At 46.1% G+C, this 15,931-nt stretch overlaps 1 protein-coding gene across 4 annotated transcripts in view; it reads right to left on the reverse strand.

Annotated features, from left to right (window-relative positions):
* LOC139544336 (3',5'-cyclic-AMP phosphodiesterase 4D-like) overlaps positions 1 to 15,931 on the reverse strand; it is a 335,143-nt gene that overhangs the window by 158,681 nt on the left and 160,531 nt on the right. The window contains exon 1 of one of the 4 annotated variants that reach the window (XM_071351323.1): positions 1,361 to 2,040. The exons of 2 other annotated variants lie outside the window; for them this stretch is intronic. In XM_071351323.1, the coding sequence (XP_071207424.1) occupies positions 1,361 to 1,398 (38 nt within the window). In that variant the 5' untranslated portion in view covers positions 1,399 to 2,040. Of the gene's footprint in view, positions 2,041 to 15,931 lie in introns of those variants that run through there. One more of the 4 variants, XM_071351320.1, reaches the window with a different exon arrangement.

Genomic DNA, 15,931 nt, shown 5'->3' on the forward strand with positions numbered 1-15,931 from the left:
CTCAAAGTGAAGCAGAGTTTCGATTTGGCTGGGGATGGTGACATTTGTCCAAATGATATTTGGTGAACTGGTTTATGCCGGGGGTTAGAACTACCCCACTGGGCAACAACTGGCTGAATCAACGTTGTTTCCACATCATTTCAACCCCAAAAATCTATGTGATGACGTTGAATTAACATGGAAAACTCATTGGATTTGCAGAAAGTCATCACCGTAAGGGCATTTCGTATTTTTTTCACTTAACTTTTAACCTTAATCCATTGACATGGTCATATTTTTTTGTTGATTTCATGTTGAATTTACAATAATTGACAACTCAGCCAAATGTAAATAAAAACTACACGTTGAACCGACGTCTGTGCTCAGTGGGACAACACCATGGTAAATATTTGTCCAGGATTCAGTGGTTAAGGCGAATGTGTCAATAGTCAGGCATGTAAGGATCTTTCAATACCCTCCTGAAAAACAAACTCCACAGAAAAGTCTACCAGAAACCAGTCAAGTCAGGAAATCCCCTGTCTCTCTCTTTTACTGTTAGAAGGATATTCTGCAATAGTACAACAAAAAGAGAAAATCTGTCTCTCCCTCCTTTTCCTGGGAAGACTTCCAACTAGGACATCATCATCAGGACACTCATTCCGGCACATTGCCGTGGTCTTCATCGTGAACGTCTCATCGCTGGATTCCCCAGAGAATTCAACTTCTCCTCTCTGTCGCTATCTCTTCCTCAATCACTTCATCCCTCTCATTCACCCAAGGAAATGTACACTTTTTGATGCTTCATCTGAGTGGAGGAACAACGTTTCTTTTCCTCCAAGTGAAAGGTGAGGATTCCGCTCTAACCCTAAATCCATGGGTCATTTTCCACGTTGGTGCCATGTCAAGCTTTTCTCTTCCTGGTTGATCACAACCTCCTGTGATGTCAATGATCCGTGGAGGCCCAGGGATGGTAGCTAACTGCTCATGTTCAGCCAGGGGTCAGAGCTAACCGCTCATGTTATTGATCCTCTTAGCGTCAACAGCTTGATTAATGTTCTCTCGCTCCCTGATGGATGGGTGGACCGAACGGGTGGAGAGGAAAACCTGACCAGTCAGACGGATAGAGTTGCTAGGGAGAGCTGCGCTTCTCTCCAAAAATATCTAAACCACATTTTTCCTGCAATGGATATTTTCAATGTGTATAGTAAAGTTGTCAGGCAAGTCAATGTACACCCAATCCCGGTTTAAGCCACAAAGGCAGTATGAACATACAAAAAAACTAGCAAATGGCAAGTGATCAGGAGTGAACTTTCAGTATCTTCGTTTTTGTATTGCAGCCTGGCTGATGGTGGTAGAGGTATATAATGTCTAGGTAAGATACCTCCATGGTGGTGGTGGTAGAGGTATGCCAGGTGTCATCTGAAGAAACTGTGCCTGGTCTGTGATGTCCTGTTGGTTCTCTGGACTGGCTTTCCTTCCCTGGTCATACCCCCAGACCTAGAACCAGCCCGGGGGAGTTGTATGTCTAGCAACACCCAGGAGGAGAGCCCACGCGGGGGCACACCGAGCAAGAGAGACCCACTCTATGCCTGGTAGTATGTGCAGGATAAACACACACACACACAGGGACTGATGCACACACTGACTCTCGCACAGATGCAGGACACACTCAGACACATATACAGACACAGCACACGCTGTCTCACAACACACTCAAACACCCCACACAAAACACACGCCTCTCCCGCACAAAACAACTCTCTCTCTCTCTTTCTCTCTCTCTCTCTCTCTCTCTCTCTCTCTCTGTAAGACTCCACAATCCAGCTGTATGTCAGGTCCTCTTAATCCATAGCAGGATGCCTGTCTGTCTTTGTCTGGGCCCAAAGAATCCCCCTCTCTGTCTCTCCCTCTCTCGATCTCTCGCTGCGCTGCAGAGCCGGCTCCCGTCTGCAGCAGAGTGGCTGTGAGTGTGAGACTGAGGGAGTGTGTGTCTGAATGTCGGTGGAATCGTCAGTCAGAGGGGGCCTCTTTAGGGGAGATCCCTACAGGCAGCTTTTCAGGTGTCTGAGAGGCTATTTGGAATGACAGCTGATTAGACTGGCTGCTGTTGGTGTGTTTCACCTGACTAGTTTTACCTGTTTAAATATCTATCTATGTTAGTTAGTCTTGTATATAATACATGGTTGAATATCCCTTATCTGATGAAATTGTCAGCTAACTGGTATTCAACCAGGTATTAAGTATAAATCTAACTAACAGGTACACTCTTTAAAAAAAAGTTTATATCTAGAACATTAAAGGGTTCTTTGGCTGTCCCAATAGGAGAACCCTTTGAAGAACCATTTTTGGTTGCAGGTAGAACCCTTTTGGTTCCATGTAAAACCCTGGAACCCAAAAGGGTTCTACCTGGAACAAAAAAGGGTTCTACCTGGAACCAAAAATGGTTCTCCTATAGGTACAGCCAAAGAACCCTTTTGGAACCCTTTTTTTCTAAGAGTGCATACATATTCAACTAAGCTAAGGACAGATAAATAAAGCACAATTAACAGAGATGTTTAAACCTATTTAAAACAACCAAAGGTCATAAAATCTAGAGGAATTTAAATTGACATGATTGATATAAAACCGATGGAATATAAGACTGTCCGTTTAAAACTGTTGAAATGTTCAAGAGAGGTCCATTACTACACTACAATTCCAGCCCTTCTTCCAAAACAAATGAGCATTCTTCCATCATGTTAACATCTCTTCACATTCCAATCTCTTATCATCCATTATGAATTTCCATGATTACATTTGCCTCTCCCTCCATCATCTCCTTTACTGTCAGGAATGCACCTCTAGCTATATCTCTCTATCTCTCTATTTACTATAGTCTGAACTGAACGTCGCGGGGTCCTTTTGCAGCGACACCCCAGGATGACCCTGGTGGTGCCCCAACCATGCTTTGTTCATGCCATTTTAGGACAGGGAGGAAATAGTAAACATGCAACTTTGCAGTGATGCCTGTCTTAAGGAATTACCCACGATGCAGACATGATGCAGACAAGTTAGAGCATGTTTCAAGGTAAAGCCTGAAATGTATCATGAATAGTCATCCAGTCTCAATGTGATGGATAAATATCTGTCTGAATATGATCTATGAAGGCTTCTTTCAGAACACACGGCCATATATCCATAATGTCAGTGAGAGTGGGTTAAACCATCTAGTAGTGTGTTTTTTCCATAGAACAACAACAGACTTTCATCAGTGGCAGTGTGTGATTTATAAATTGTCGTATGATATAAAAGCCTAGGTCATAAAAAGGTACCCACCTTCAAAAAAGGCAGTTTTGGTTTATGGGGGAAAATATGAGAGGGGCACTGACACACAAATCCTTTGGCCACAGAGTGCAGACAGTTTGGCGTTGGCACAAGATACTGTATGCCCAGGCCCGAATTGCGTCGGGCAAAGCACTGAGATCGAAATTGCAACCACAGCAACAGCTGCGTCTTATGGTGTGTTTTTGAATTGCTAAAGTACGTGGTCTTTTTATACGGAATGACTCATTTTATGTCCCACAGAGCACCTTTTAACTACAGACCCTGGACCATCAAAAGTACAGCCTAGTGTAGACATGATTATTTAGGCGTCTTCAGAGGATTGCAGCTATAGGGTTTCAACACATTGATTAGACTCGGCAATCCGCCTCCTTTTCAAGATTTTACGCGTCATTTAACATTTCACTGGAACAGATATTCACAGCGGAACACAAAGATGGTTTCGCCTCAATGCTGTTTTTTTTCTCCCCCCCCCGTGACTGTAGAGATGTGGTGATGTCACATGCTCGTTTAATTTCCCCCTTCGTCTCCTCTAGGGCTACGGATCGGGAGGGACGTCACTTTTCCAGCCCTGACCTAACGTCCATAGCTACTTCAGATGACCGTGTGCCCTAGCTGTGTTAGAACACCAACGCTCAATGTCTGTTAGTGGACTGTCTTTACAGCGATAGAGTAATCATGTTGTTAAACCATGGAGAATATTCTGATAACATTCGGATGGGTGTGGTTCCTTAGCCATCTGTTCAACAGGCTAGGATAATAAACTTATAGATTTGTGTGTAAGCAAATGCTTCTTAATGCTTGGTTTAATTTGTTAATAATGGGAGTGTCAAAGCTGATTATAAAATGAGGGTGGACAGCTTTCAGTGTGTGTGCGTGTGTGTGTGTGTGTGTTCATTTAAATAGGTGTATCTGTGTGCGTACGTGTTCGGTTTGAGTGTGCATGCAAGTGAATGTGTCAGTGTGTGTGTGTGTGTGTGTGTGTGTGTGTGTGTGTGTGTGTGTGTGTGTGTGTGTGTGTGTGTGTGTGTGTGTGTGTGTGTGTGTGTGTGTGTGTGTGTGTGTGTGTGTGTGTGTGTGTGTGTGTGTGTGTGTGTGTGTGTGTCTTGTGACCTCATCAATCATCAGAACTAGGGCTGGAGATATTCTCTGTCTCCTCCTGTGCTTTGTGAATTAGCCTGCATGCCTAACATAACAGCTCCTGTCTGGACAAAGGGAAAGAACACAGAGCACTGAGTAGCCTAGCCAGAGCAGAAACCGGTTTTAACCAAACCTACCCCATCAGTCCCCAGGCAACACCAAACATACACACACACACCATCCGACTCTCGGATGGTGTGTGAATCTTTATGATTCCATTGGTTTCATTCCAGAATGTTTGCAATGCTTCCCTGAATCTCAGTCAGCATCCCAAATGGCACACTATTCCTTATATAGTGCACTACTTTTGACCAGTCCATTTTGGGATGCAACCAGAGTCCCTGGAGACGAGGCTGGCAGCTAGGTCTCTACAGGGAGAGGGGGTCTTGCCAACACAGTAGCAGCAGTTGGCTTTGCTGAAAGAGGCATATAGACGCCTGGTGTAACAAAGTAGGTCCTGTCCCTGTCCCACCTGGTGTAACAAAGTAGGTCCTGTCCCTGTACCGCCTAGTGTAACATAGTAGGCCCTGTCCCTGTCCCACCTGGTGTAACAAAGTAGGTCCTGTCCCTGTCCCGCCTAGTGTAACATAGTAGGCCCTGTCCCTGTCCCACCTGGTGTAACAAAGTAGGTCCTGTCCCTGTCCCGCCTGGTGTAACAGAGTAGGTCCTGGCCCTGTCCCACCTGGTGTAACAAAGTAGGTCCTGTCCCGCCTAGTGTAACAGAGTAGGTCCTGTCCCTGTCCCACCTGGTGTAACAAAGTAGGTCCTGTCCTTGTCCCACCTGGTGTAACAAAGTAGGTCCTGTCCCGCCTGGTGTAACAGAGTAGGTCCTGTCCCTGTCCCGCCTGGTGTAACAAAGTATGTCCCTGCCCTGTCCCGCTTGGTGTAACAGAGTAGGTCCTGTCCCTGTCCCGCCTGGTGTAACAAAGTAGGTCCCTTCCCTGTCCCACCTGGTGTAACAGAGTAGGTCCCTTCCCTGTCCCGCCTGGTGTAAGAGGGGAGTAGGTCCTGTCCCTGTCCCGTCTGGTGTAACAGAGTAGGTCCTCTCTCTGTCGCGCCTGGTGTAACAGTGTAGGTCCCTTCCCTGTCCCGCTCGGTGTGACAGAGTAGGTCCTGTCCCTGTCCCAACTGGTGCAACACTGTAGGTCCTGTCCCTGTTCCGCCTGGTGTAACAGAGTAGGTCCTATCCGTGTCCTGCTTGGTGTAACAGAGTAGATCCCTTCCCTGTCCCGCTTGGTGTAACAGAGTAGGTCCTGTCCCTGTCCCACCTGGTGCAACACTGTAGGTCCCGTCCCTGTTCCGCCTGGTGTAACAGAGTAGAACCTGTCCATGTCCCACTTGGTGTAACAGTGTAGGTCCCTTCCCTGTCCCGCTTGGTGTAACAAAGTATGTTCTGTCCCTGTCCCGCCTGGTGTAACAGAGCAGGTCCCTTCCCTGTCCCGCTTGGTGTAACAGAGTAGGTCCTGTCCCTGTCCCGTCTGGTGTAACAGAGTAGATCCCTTCCCTGTCCCGCTTGGTGTAACAGTGTAGGTCCCTTCCCTGTCCCGCTTGGTGTAACAGTGTAGGTCCCTTCCCTGTCCCGCTTGGTGTAACAGAGTAGGTCCTCCCTGTCCCGCCTTGTGTAACAGAGTACGTGCTGTCCGTGTCCCGCCTGGTATAACAGAGTAGGTCCCTTCCCTGTCCCGCCTGGTGTAACAGAGTAGGTCCCTTCCCTGTCCCGCCTGGTGCAACAGAGTAGGTCCCTTCCCTGTCCCGCCTGGTGCAACAGAGTTGGTCCCACCTGATGTAACAGAGTAGATCTCGCCTGGTGTAACAGAGTAGATCCCAACTGATGTAACAGAGTAGATCCCACCTGGTGTAACAGAGTAGATCCCACCTGGTGTAACAGAGTAGATCTCACCTGGTGTAACAGAGTAGGTCCCACCTGGTGTAACAGAGTAGATCCCAACTGATGTAACAGAGTAGATCCCACCTGGTGTAACAGAGTAGGTCTTGCACACACAAAAACAGACATGCTGGTGTCTCGAAGATTCACTGCAAGGTGTAGACTACAACTATTTACCGTAATGAATAGCATAGACTAACACTCTGACAAGTCCCCCAACAAGCACCCTGTCTCAAGTCAAAAACCTCCATGAAATATGACAGATACGTCACAAAGACATAGTCTTGTACCGTTCTGCTGAGAAGAGAAGAATGTCAACTTAACGCCTTTTTAACACGCTACTCTACTGCAACAGTAGTTTGTGGTTACGTCATATGTCAGGGTCATACTTTAACCTGTCAAGTTTCTTAGGAATCTAGGCTAAGGGGCGGCAGGCAGCCTACTGGTTAGAGCATTGGGCCAGTAACTGAAAGGTTGCTGGATCAAATCCCCAAGCTGACAAGGTAAAAACCTGTAAAGGAGGTAGAACAAGGAATTGTCCAGTTACAGTCTAACTACTGAAATGTGCAATTGTTTTTCCTTGTTCTGCTAAACGTGATTGATTGATATACATCCTTATCAAAGTGAAATGTCTTATGGTTACACTTTATTCAGCAATTACATGTTATATCATGATGTACAATTGAGACTTCTGTGTTTCCTCAGACCGTTACACAGTGTGTGTGTGTGTGTGTGTGTGTGTGTGTGTGTGTGTGTGTGTGTGTGTGTGTGTGTGTGTGTGTGTGTGTGTGTGTGTGTGTGTGTGTGTGTGTGTGTGTGTGTGTGTGTGTGTGTGTGTGTGTGTGTGTGTGTGTGTGTGTGTGTGTGTGTGTGTGTGTGTGTACGCAAGAGTGTATGCAGACATCTGTGCGTGCATCGCTCCTTGGCCATTGACTCCTTGGCAATTGACTCCTTGGCCATTGCTCATTTGGGGTACCATCCAGTCTAGTCAAAGACACTGAACATAGACAAGCCTTCTTAGGTTGCTGGATCGAATCCCCGGGCTGACAAGGTAAACATCTGTCATTCTGCCCCTGAGCAAGGCAGTTAACCACCCACTGTCCCCGGGCGTCGAAGACGTGGATGACGATTAAGGCAGCCCCCCCCACCTCTCTGATTCAGGTTGGGTTAAATGTGGAAGACACATTTCAGTTGAATTCATTCAGTTGGACAACTGACGAGGTATCCCCCTTTTCCCTTTCCCCCTTAGATGCAGTGGACCATGGTTTATCCCAATTCCCCCTTCAGTCTCCACTTCACTCCCTCATCTTCCATCTATCTTCCCCTGCTCTAAGGTCTCCCAGACATGGTTGTGTGTATAAATAGCCCTGCTCTGTGCTTATGTAATGGTTCCTGGGTCCTGTGGAAAGGCCAAGGGTGTCTGCAGAGGGAGCTTGTCAGATACACTTCGGGGACTGCAGGGTGAAATGGGAAGAGTAAATGTCACGTGAGGCTGACTTTGGCATAAGGGACCGCAGTACACACAATGCAAATAATGATATGACTGTATCAGGATGCTTTATAATGTGGTCATATTCATGCAGAATATGTAATAGTCAGCTCTGGTTTAAGTTTTTATCTACAGTGCCTTTGGAAAGTATTCAGACCCCTTGACTTTTTCCACATTTTGTTTGGTTACAGCCTTATTCTAAAATGTATTATATTGTTTTTTTCCCCCTCATCAATCTACACACAATACCCCCTAATGACAAAGCAAAAACTGTTTTTTATTATTATTATTATAATGAAATATCACATTTACGTAAGTATTCAGACCTTTTACTCAGTACTTTGTTGAAGCACCCTTAGCAGCAATTACAGCCTCTAGTCTTCTTGTTTTTTTATTTATTTAACCTTTATTTAACTAGGCAAGTCAGTTAAGAACAAATTCTTATTTACAATGACAGCCTACACCGGCCAAAAACAAACGACGCTGGGACAATTGTGTGCCGCCCTATGGGACTCCCAATCAGAGCCAGTTGTGATACAGCCTGGATTCGAACCAGGGTGTCTGTAGTGAAGCCTCTAGCACTGAGATGCAGTGCCTTAGACCACTGCGCCACTCGGGAGCCCATGACACTACAAGCTTGGCACACCTGTATTTGGTTAGTTTCTCCTATTCTTCTCTGCAGATGGTGTCAGGAAAACAACCTCTCACTCGACGTCAACAAAACAAAGGAGATGATCGTGGACTTCAGGAAACAGCAGAGGGAGCACCCCCCTATCCACATCGAAGGGACAGTAGTGGAGAAAGTGGAAAGTTTTAAGTTCCTCGGCGTACACATCACAGACAAACTGAAATGGTCCACCCACACAGACAGCATTGTGAAGAAGGCGCGACAGTGCCTCTTCAACCTCAGGAGGCTGAAGAAATTTGGCTTGTCACCCAAAACCCTGACAAACCTTTCTAGATGCACAATCGAGAGCATCCTGTCGGGCTGTATCACAGCCTGGTGGGGCATCTGCACCACAATCAACCTCAAGGCTCTCCAGAGGGCGATGCGGTCTGCACAACACATCACTGGGGGCAAACTACCTGCCCTCCATGACACCTACAGCACCCGATGTCACAAAAGGCCAACAAGATAATCAAGGGCAACAACCAACTGAGCCTGTTCACACCGCTACAATCCAGAAGGCGAGGTCAGTACAGGTACATCAAAGCTGGGACCGAGAGACTGAAAAACAGCTTCTATCTCAAGGCCATCAGAGAGCTGAACAGCAAACACTAACTCAGAGAGAACACTGCCTACATTGAGACCCAAACACTTGCCACTTTTTAATAAATGGATCACTAGTCACTTTAAACATTGCCACTTTAAATATTGCAACTTTGATAATGTTTACTGTATATATCTTACATTACTCATATCACATTGTTACGTTCCCCAGTTTCTGTGTTGTGGGTTTGTATGTGTTTGTGTGTATTTCAGGAAATGGCTTCCTGGATTCCCCCATGCAGCTGATTGGTCGGCCCCATTGCAGATTGGAGCTGACCCCGCCCTCTCGTCAGGGGATACAGCTATCTGCAATTACAGACTCCTTCTCCAGCTGTATAAAAGCCAGTGTTCCTTTGCTCAGAAAGAGACCTGATGGTTATGTCCTGTGTTGGTTGTTGCTCAGGCAGGTTTTTATAAAGTATTTTGTAACTGGTCCTGCTGAGGTATGTTTTTGTCACAAGGACGGTTTTTGATTATTTATATTGATTACTTACGTTAGTAATTATTCCGTTTTTGTTCCTGGGGGGAAGGGTGAGGCACCTTGGGAGTGCTTAGGCAAGAGGCCTGTGGGCATACATAACCCGTAGTATGTACTCTGCCTATGCAGACTAGGTAAGACCTGGGCGGACCACCCCCCCCCCCCTGTGTTTTGGTAAGCTCGCCAAGTGTTAAGAATAGATAAGTAGTGGGTAGGAGAGGGGGTTCTTTAACTTCACTTTCTTTGCTTTGGTTCCATCCAACACCTTTTACCCAAATTACCATGCGAAGGAATAAATTCCCTGTTAATGTTAAATTCTGTCTGTCATCAATACCCGCACCTACAGTCACATACCTCTTTCACTCCACGGGGAGTTGAGTGTAGCAGGGTGTTGCGTTCCCTCCAAGAGGCGTGCGTAACATAATGGGGACTCATCCGGGATCCATTAAACCCACCGGACCCCTCTGCTCTGAGCTCTCTGTGATTGGTGATTGAGGTGTGGTGGTAGGTTGTGAGTTTGGATGACTGGTTTAGTTTGTGTGTGTTAAGTAGGCTGCTGTGTACAAAATGGCTGCCTCAGCAGTCTCCCAGTTTATTGAAGCGCCATCTGTTGATCGGTTGGTGGTTTTGCGTAAAGTAGAGCTTTGCGCTATAGCAGACCATTATGGACTCTTCGTCCCTGAGAAAGCCCTAAAGGCTGAGCTTTTGGTGCTAGTCAGGAAGGGTACGTACTGTACTTCATACCATCTATTGCACCTTGCCTATGCTGCTCATCCATATACTTATATGTACATATTCTCAATCATCCCTTTAGATTTGTGTGTATTAGGTAGTTGTTGGGGAATTGTTAGATATTACTGCACTGCAGGAACTAGAAGCACAAGTATTTCGCTACACTAGCATTAACATCTGCTAAACATGTGACCAATAAAATTTGATATCCTCAAGCTGTCAGGTTGGATGGGGAGCATTGCTGCACAGCTATTTTCAGGTCTCTCCAGAGATTTTTGATCAGGTTCAAGTTCAGGCTCTGGCTGGGCCACTCAAGGACATTCAGAGACTTGTCCCAAAGCCACTCCTGCGTTGCATTGGCTGTGGGTCGTTTTCCTGTTGGAAGGGGAACCTTTGCCCCAGTCGGGAGGTCCTGAGCGCTCTGGAGCAGGTTTTCATCAAGGATCTCTCTGTACTTTGCTACGTGCCTCTTTGCCTCGATCCTGACTAGTCTCCCAGTCTCTGCCGCTGAAAAACACCCCCACAGCATGATGCTGCCACCACCATGCTTCACTGTAGTTCAGTCTTGGTTTCATCAGACCAAATTATCTCGTTTCTCATGGTCTGAGAGTCTTTAGGTGCCTTTTGGCAAACTCCAAGCGGGCTGACATGTGCTTTTAACTGAGGAGTGGCTCCTGTCTGGCTTCTGTCAAACTTCTTCCATTTAAGAATAATCGAGGCCACTTTGTTTTAGGGGGCCTTCAATGCTGCAGAAATATTTTGGTACCCTTCCCCAGATCTGTGCCTCAACACAATCCTGTCTCGGAGCTCTACGGACAGTTCCTTCGACCTCATGACTTGGTTTTTGCTCTGACTTGCATTGTCAACTGTGGAACATTATACAGACAGGTGTGTGCCTTTCCAAATCATGCCCCATCAATTGAATCTACCACAGGTGGACTCCAATCAAGTTGTAGAAACATTTCAAGGATGATCAATGGAAACAAGATGCACCTAAACTCAATTTCGAGTCTCATAGCAAAGGGTCTGAATACTGATATTACATATTTTCATTTTTAATACATTTGCAAAAGTTTCTAAACCTATTTTTGCGTTTTCATTATCTGGTATTGTGTGCAGATTGCTGAGGATTGTTTTTATTTAATCTATTTTAGAATAAGGCTGTAACTTATGGAAAAAGTCAAGGGGTCTGAATACTTTCCGAAGGCACTGTAGATAACTTTAAACACTCTGCATGACATATTAACAGCTGTTCTAGAAACAGTATACATTTAAATCTGAATGTTGGGTAATGTTGCATGGTCCTGAATAAACTGATAAACGGTTATATGCCCAATAACCTGGCACATGTCTTCATATCAACTTGAGGGCCACCATTGGCCAAACATACAGTCGCGGTAAGGTGTTACTTGACAGTCGTCTGGAGTTCTACCACTGCGCACCACTGACATTCATCCAAAATGTAGGTACATGTAAAAGCTGTGCATACAGTGCTTCACCACATGCTCAAATGGCCAGTGGAGTCATGAATAATGGAGTTGGCTACCACACATTAGCAGCGCCACATCAATCCATCTGAGGGCCCGGGACACAGGCCCTTAATCAATAGTTAACGCTAAGGAGAAGTAGTGACTTGCAAGCGACCCACACTGCATGCATTATGAATGGGCGAAGACAAGGTCCAGACCCTAGTGACATTTGACTTGCCCCTGTGGCTATGGGTGACAGTGGCTATGGCTACCGGTGGCTGTGGCTATAACTACTGGTGGCTATGGGTGACTGTGGCTATGACTACCGGTGGCTGTGGGTGATTGTGGCTATGACTACTGGTGGCTATGGGTGACTGTGACTATGGCTACCGGTGGCTATGACTACTGGTGACTGTGGCTATCGGTGACTGTCTATGACTACCGGTGGCTATGGGTGACTGTGGCTATGACTACCGGTGGCTATGACTACTGGTGGTTATGGGTGACTATGGCTACGGTGACTATGGGTGACTCTGGCTATGACTACTGGTGACTATGGGTGGCTATGGCTACCGGTGACTGTGGGTGACTGTGGTTATGGCTACCGGTGACTATGGGTAACTGTGGCTATGGCTACCGGTGACTGTGGCTATGACTACTGGTGACTATGGGTGACTGTGGCTATGGCTACCTGTGGCTGTGACTACTGGTGGCTATGGGTGACTGTGGCTATGACTACCGGTGACTGTGGCTATGACTACTGGTGGCTATGGGTGATTGTGGCTATGACTACTGATGGCTATGGGTGACTGGCTATGGCTACCGGTGACTGTGGCTATGACTACTGATGGCTATGGGTGATTGTGGCTATGACTACTGGTGGCTATGGGTGACTGTGACTATGGCTACCGGTGACTGTGGCTATGACTACTGGTGACTATGGGTGACTGTGACTATGGCTACCAGTGACTGTGGCTATGACTACTGGTGGCTATGGGTGACTGTGGCTATGGCTACTGGTGGCTATGGGTGACTGTGGCTATGACTACTGGTGGCTATGGGTGACTGTGACTACTGGTGGCTATGGGTGACTGACTATGGCTACCAGTGACTGGCTATGACTATTGGTGACTGTGACTATGGCTACCAGTGACTGTGGCTATGGCTACTGGTGACTGTGACTATGACTACTGGTGGCTATGGGTGACTGTGGCTATGACTACTGGTGGCTATGGGTGACTGTGGCTATGGCTACCTGTGGCTGTGTCTATGACTACTGGTGGCTATGGGTGACTGTGACTATGGCTACCGGTGGCTATGGGTGACTGTGGCTATGGCTACTGGTGACTGTGGCTATGACTACTGGTGGCTATGGGTGACTGTGGCTATGACTACTGGTGGCTATGGGTGACTGTGGCTATGACTACTGGTGGCTATGGGTGACTGTGGCTATGACTACTGGTGGCTATAGTTGACTGTGGCTATGACTACTGGTGGCTATGGGTGACTGTGACTATGGCTACCGGTGGCTATGGGTGACTGTGGCTATGGCTACTGGTGACTGTGGCTATGACTACTGGTGGCTATAGTTGACTGTGGCTATGACTACTGGTGGCTATAGTTGACTGTGGCTATGACTACTGGTGGCTATAGTTGACTGTGGCTATGACTACTGGTGGCTATAGTTGACTGTGGCTATGACTACTGGTGGCTATAGTTGACTGTGGCTATGACTACTGGTGGCTATAGTTGACTGTGGCTATGACTACTGGTGGCTATAGTTGACTGTGGCTATGACTACTGGTGGCTATAGTTGACTGTGGCTATGACTACCGGTGGCTATAGTTGACTGTGCCTATGACTACCGGTGGCTATAGTTGACTGTGGCTATGACTACTGGTGGCTATAGTTGACTGTGGCTATAGTTGACTGTGGCTATAGTTGACTGTGGCTATGACTACTGGTGGCTATATTTGACTGTGGCTATGACTACTGGTGGCTATAGTTGACTGTGGCTATAGTTGACTGTGGCTATAGTTGACTGTGGCTATGACTACTGGTGGCTATAGTTGACTGTGGCTATAGTTGACTGTGGCTATGACTACTGGTGGCTATATTTGACTGTGGCTATGACTACTGGTGGCTATAGTTGACTGTGGCTATAGTTGACTGTGGCTATGACTACTGGTGGCTATAGTTGACTGTGGCTATAGTTGACTGTGGCTATAGTTGACTGTGGCTATGGTTGACTGTGGCTATGACTACTGGTGGCTATAGTTGACTGTGGCTATAGTTGACTGTGGCTATAGTTGACTGTGGCTATGACTACTGGTGGCTATAGTTGACTGTGGCTATAGTTGACTGTGGCTATAGTTGACTGTGGCTATGGTTGACGCCGTTGCATCCAGAAACGTATCCTGTGGTATCTTGTGTGTACCCTAGGCACGGTGTCACAGTCTCTGGTCTTTGGCTGTAAGGTAATGCTGTGGCTAGCGTCACACACACAGTGAGGGAGGACTAATAAACAATACGCCAACTCTTAGACCATGTGAGATGTTGTAGTGATGGAGGACCTACATTGGGGAAAGTATGTGAAGTAGGTGTTCAGAAATGCATGAGGTATACAATTTGCAGCGTACAGTACAGTATGTACTCAAGAGCTCAGTCTTGCAGCGTACAGTACAGTATGTACTCTAAAGAGCTCCGTCTTGCAGCGTACAGTACAGTATGTACTCTAAAGGGCTCAGTCTTGCAGCGTACAGTATGTACGCTAAAGAGCTCAGTCTTGCAGCGTACAGTATGTATGTACTCTAAAGAGCTCAGTCTTGCAGCGTACAGTATGTACTCTAAAGAGCTCAGTCTTGCAGCGTACAGTATGTATGTACTCTAAAGAGCTCAGTCTTGCAGCGTACAGTATGTACTCTAAAGAGCTCAGTCTTGCAGCGTACAGTATGTATGTACTCTAAAGAGCTCAGTCTTGCAGCGTACAGTATGTATGTACTCTAAAGAGCTCAGTCTTGCAGCGTACAGTATGTATGTACTCTAAAGAGCTCAGTCTTGCAGCGTACAGTATGTATGTACTCTAAAGAGCTCAGTCTTGCAGCGTACAGTATGTACTCTAAAGAGCTCAGTCTTGCAGCGTACAGTATGTAGTATGTAGTAGTAGCTAGTAAGACGTGATAGGAAAGGTCTCCAGTTAGCATGTTGTATTTGTCAATAACACCTAACTAGTAAGACGTGATAGGAAAGGTCTCCAGTTAGCACGTTGTATTTGTCAATAACACCTAACTAGTAAGACGTGATAGGAAATGTCTCCAGTTAGCATGTTGTATTTGTCAATAACACCTAACTAGTAAGACGTGATAGGAAAGGTCTCCCGTTAGCACGTTGTATTTGTCAATAACACCTAACTAGTAAGACGTGATAGGAAAGGTCTCCAGTTAGCATGTTGTATTTGTCAATAACACCTAACTAGTAAGACGTGATAGGAAAGGTCTCCAGTTAGCATGTTGTATTTGTCAATAACACCTAACTGGAGACCTTTTGTAGACCATCTGGCCTACATTGCCCATTTGATATATTTACCCTTATTTTACCAGGTAAGAGGACTGAGAAGTTTTTTAAAGGGCTCAGTCTTGCAGCATACAGTATGTACTCTAAAGAGCTCAGTCTTGCAGCGTACAGTATGTACTCTAAAGAGCTCAGTCTTGCAGCGTACAGTATGTATGTACTCTAAAGAGCTCAGTGTTGCTGCATACAGTACAGTATGTACTCTAAAGAGCTCAAAAGCATTAAAGAAAATACAGGACTTCAAATACATTTTATTGGTCACATACACGTGTTCAGCTGATGTTATTGCGGGTGTAGCGAAATGCTTGTGTTTCTAGCTCCAACAGTGCAGTAATATCTAACAATTTCACAACATTGCACACAATACACAAAACTAATTCTGGGCTAATAATGTTAGAAATAACACATAAAAAAACAAAATACTGCAAAGTTGCTCAGGAGCTAGAAGCACGGCTGCCCTATCTGTCGGGCGCTATTTTCGTCTACTTGGATCACTATTACATACTTGACTCTTATCCTTGTTCATTTCCTATCATATCACGTCTTACTAGTTAGGTGTTATTGACAAATACAACGTGCTAACTGGAGACCTTTCCTA

Source organism: Salvelinus alpinus, chromosome 18 (genome assembly GCF_045679555.1).
Source record: "Salvelinus alpinus chromosome 18, SLU_Salpinus.1, whole genome shotgun sequence".
Taxonomy (NCBI): Eukaryota; Metazoa; Chordata; class Actinopteri; order Salmoniformes; family Salmonidae; genus Salvelinus; species Salvelinus alpinus.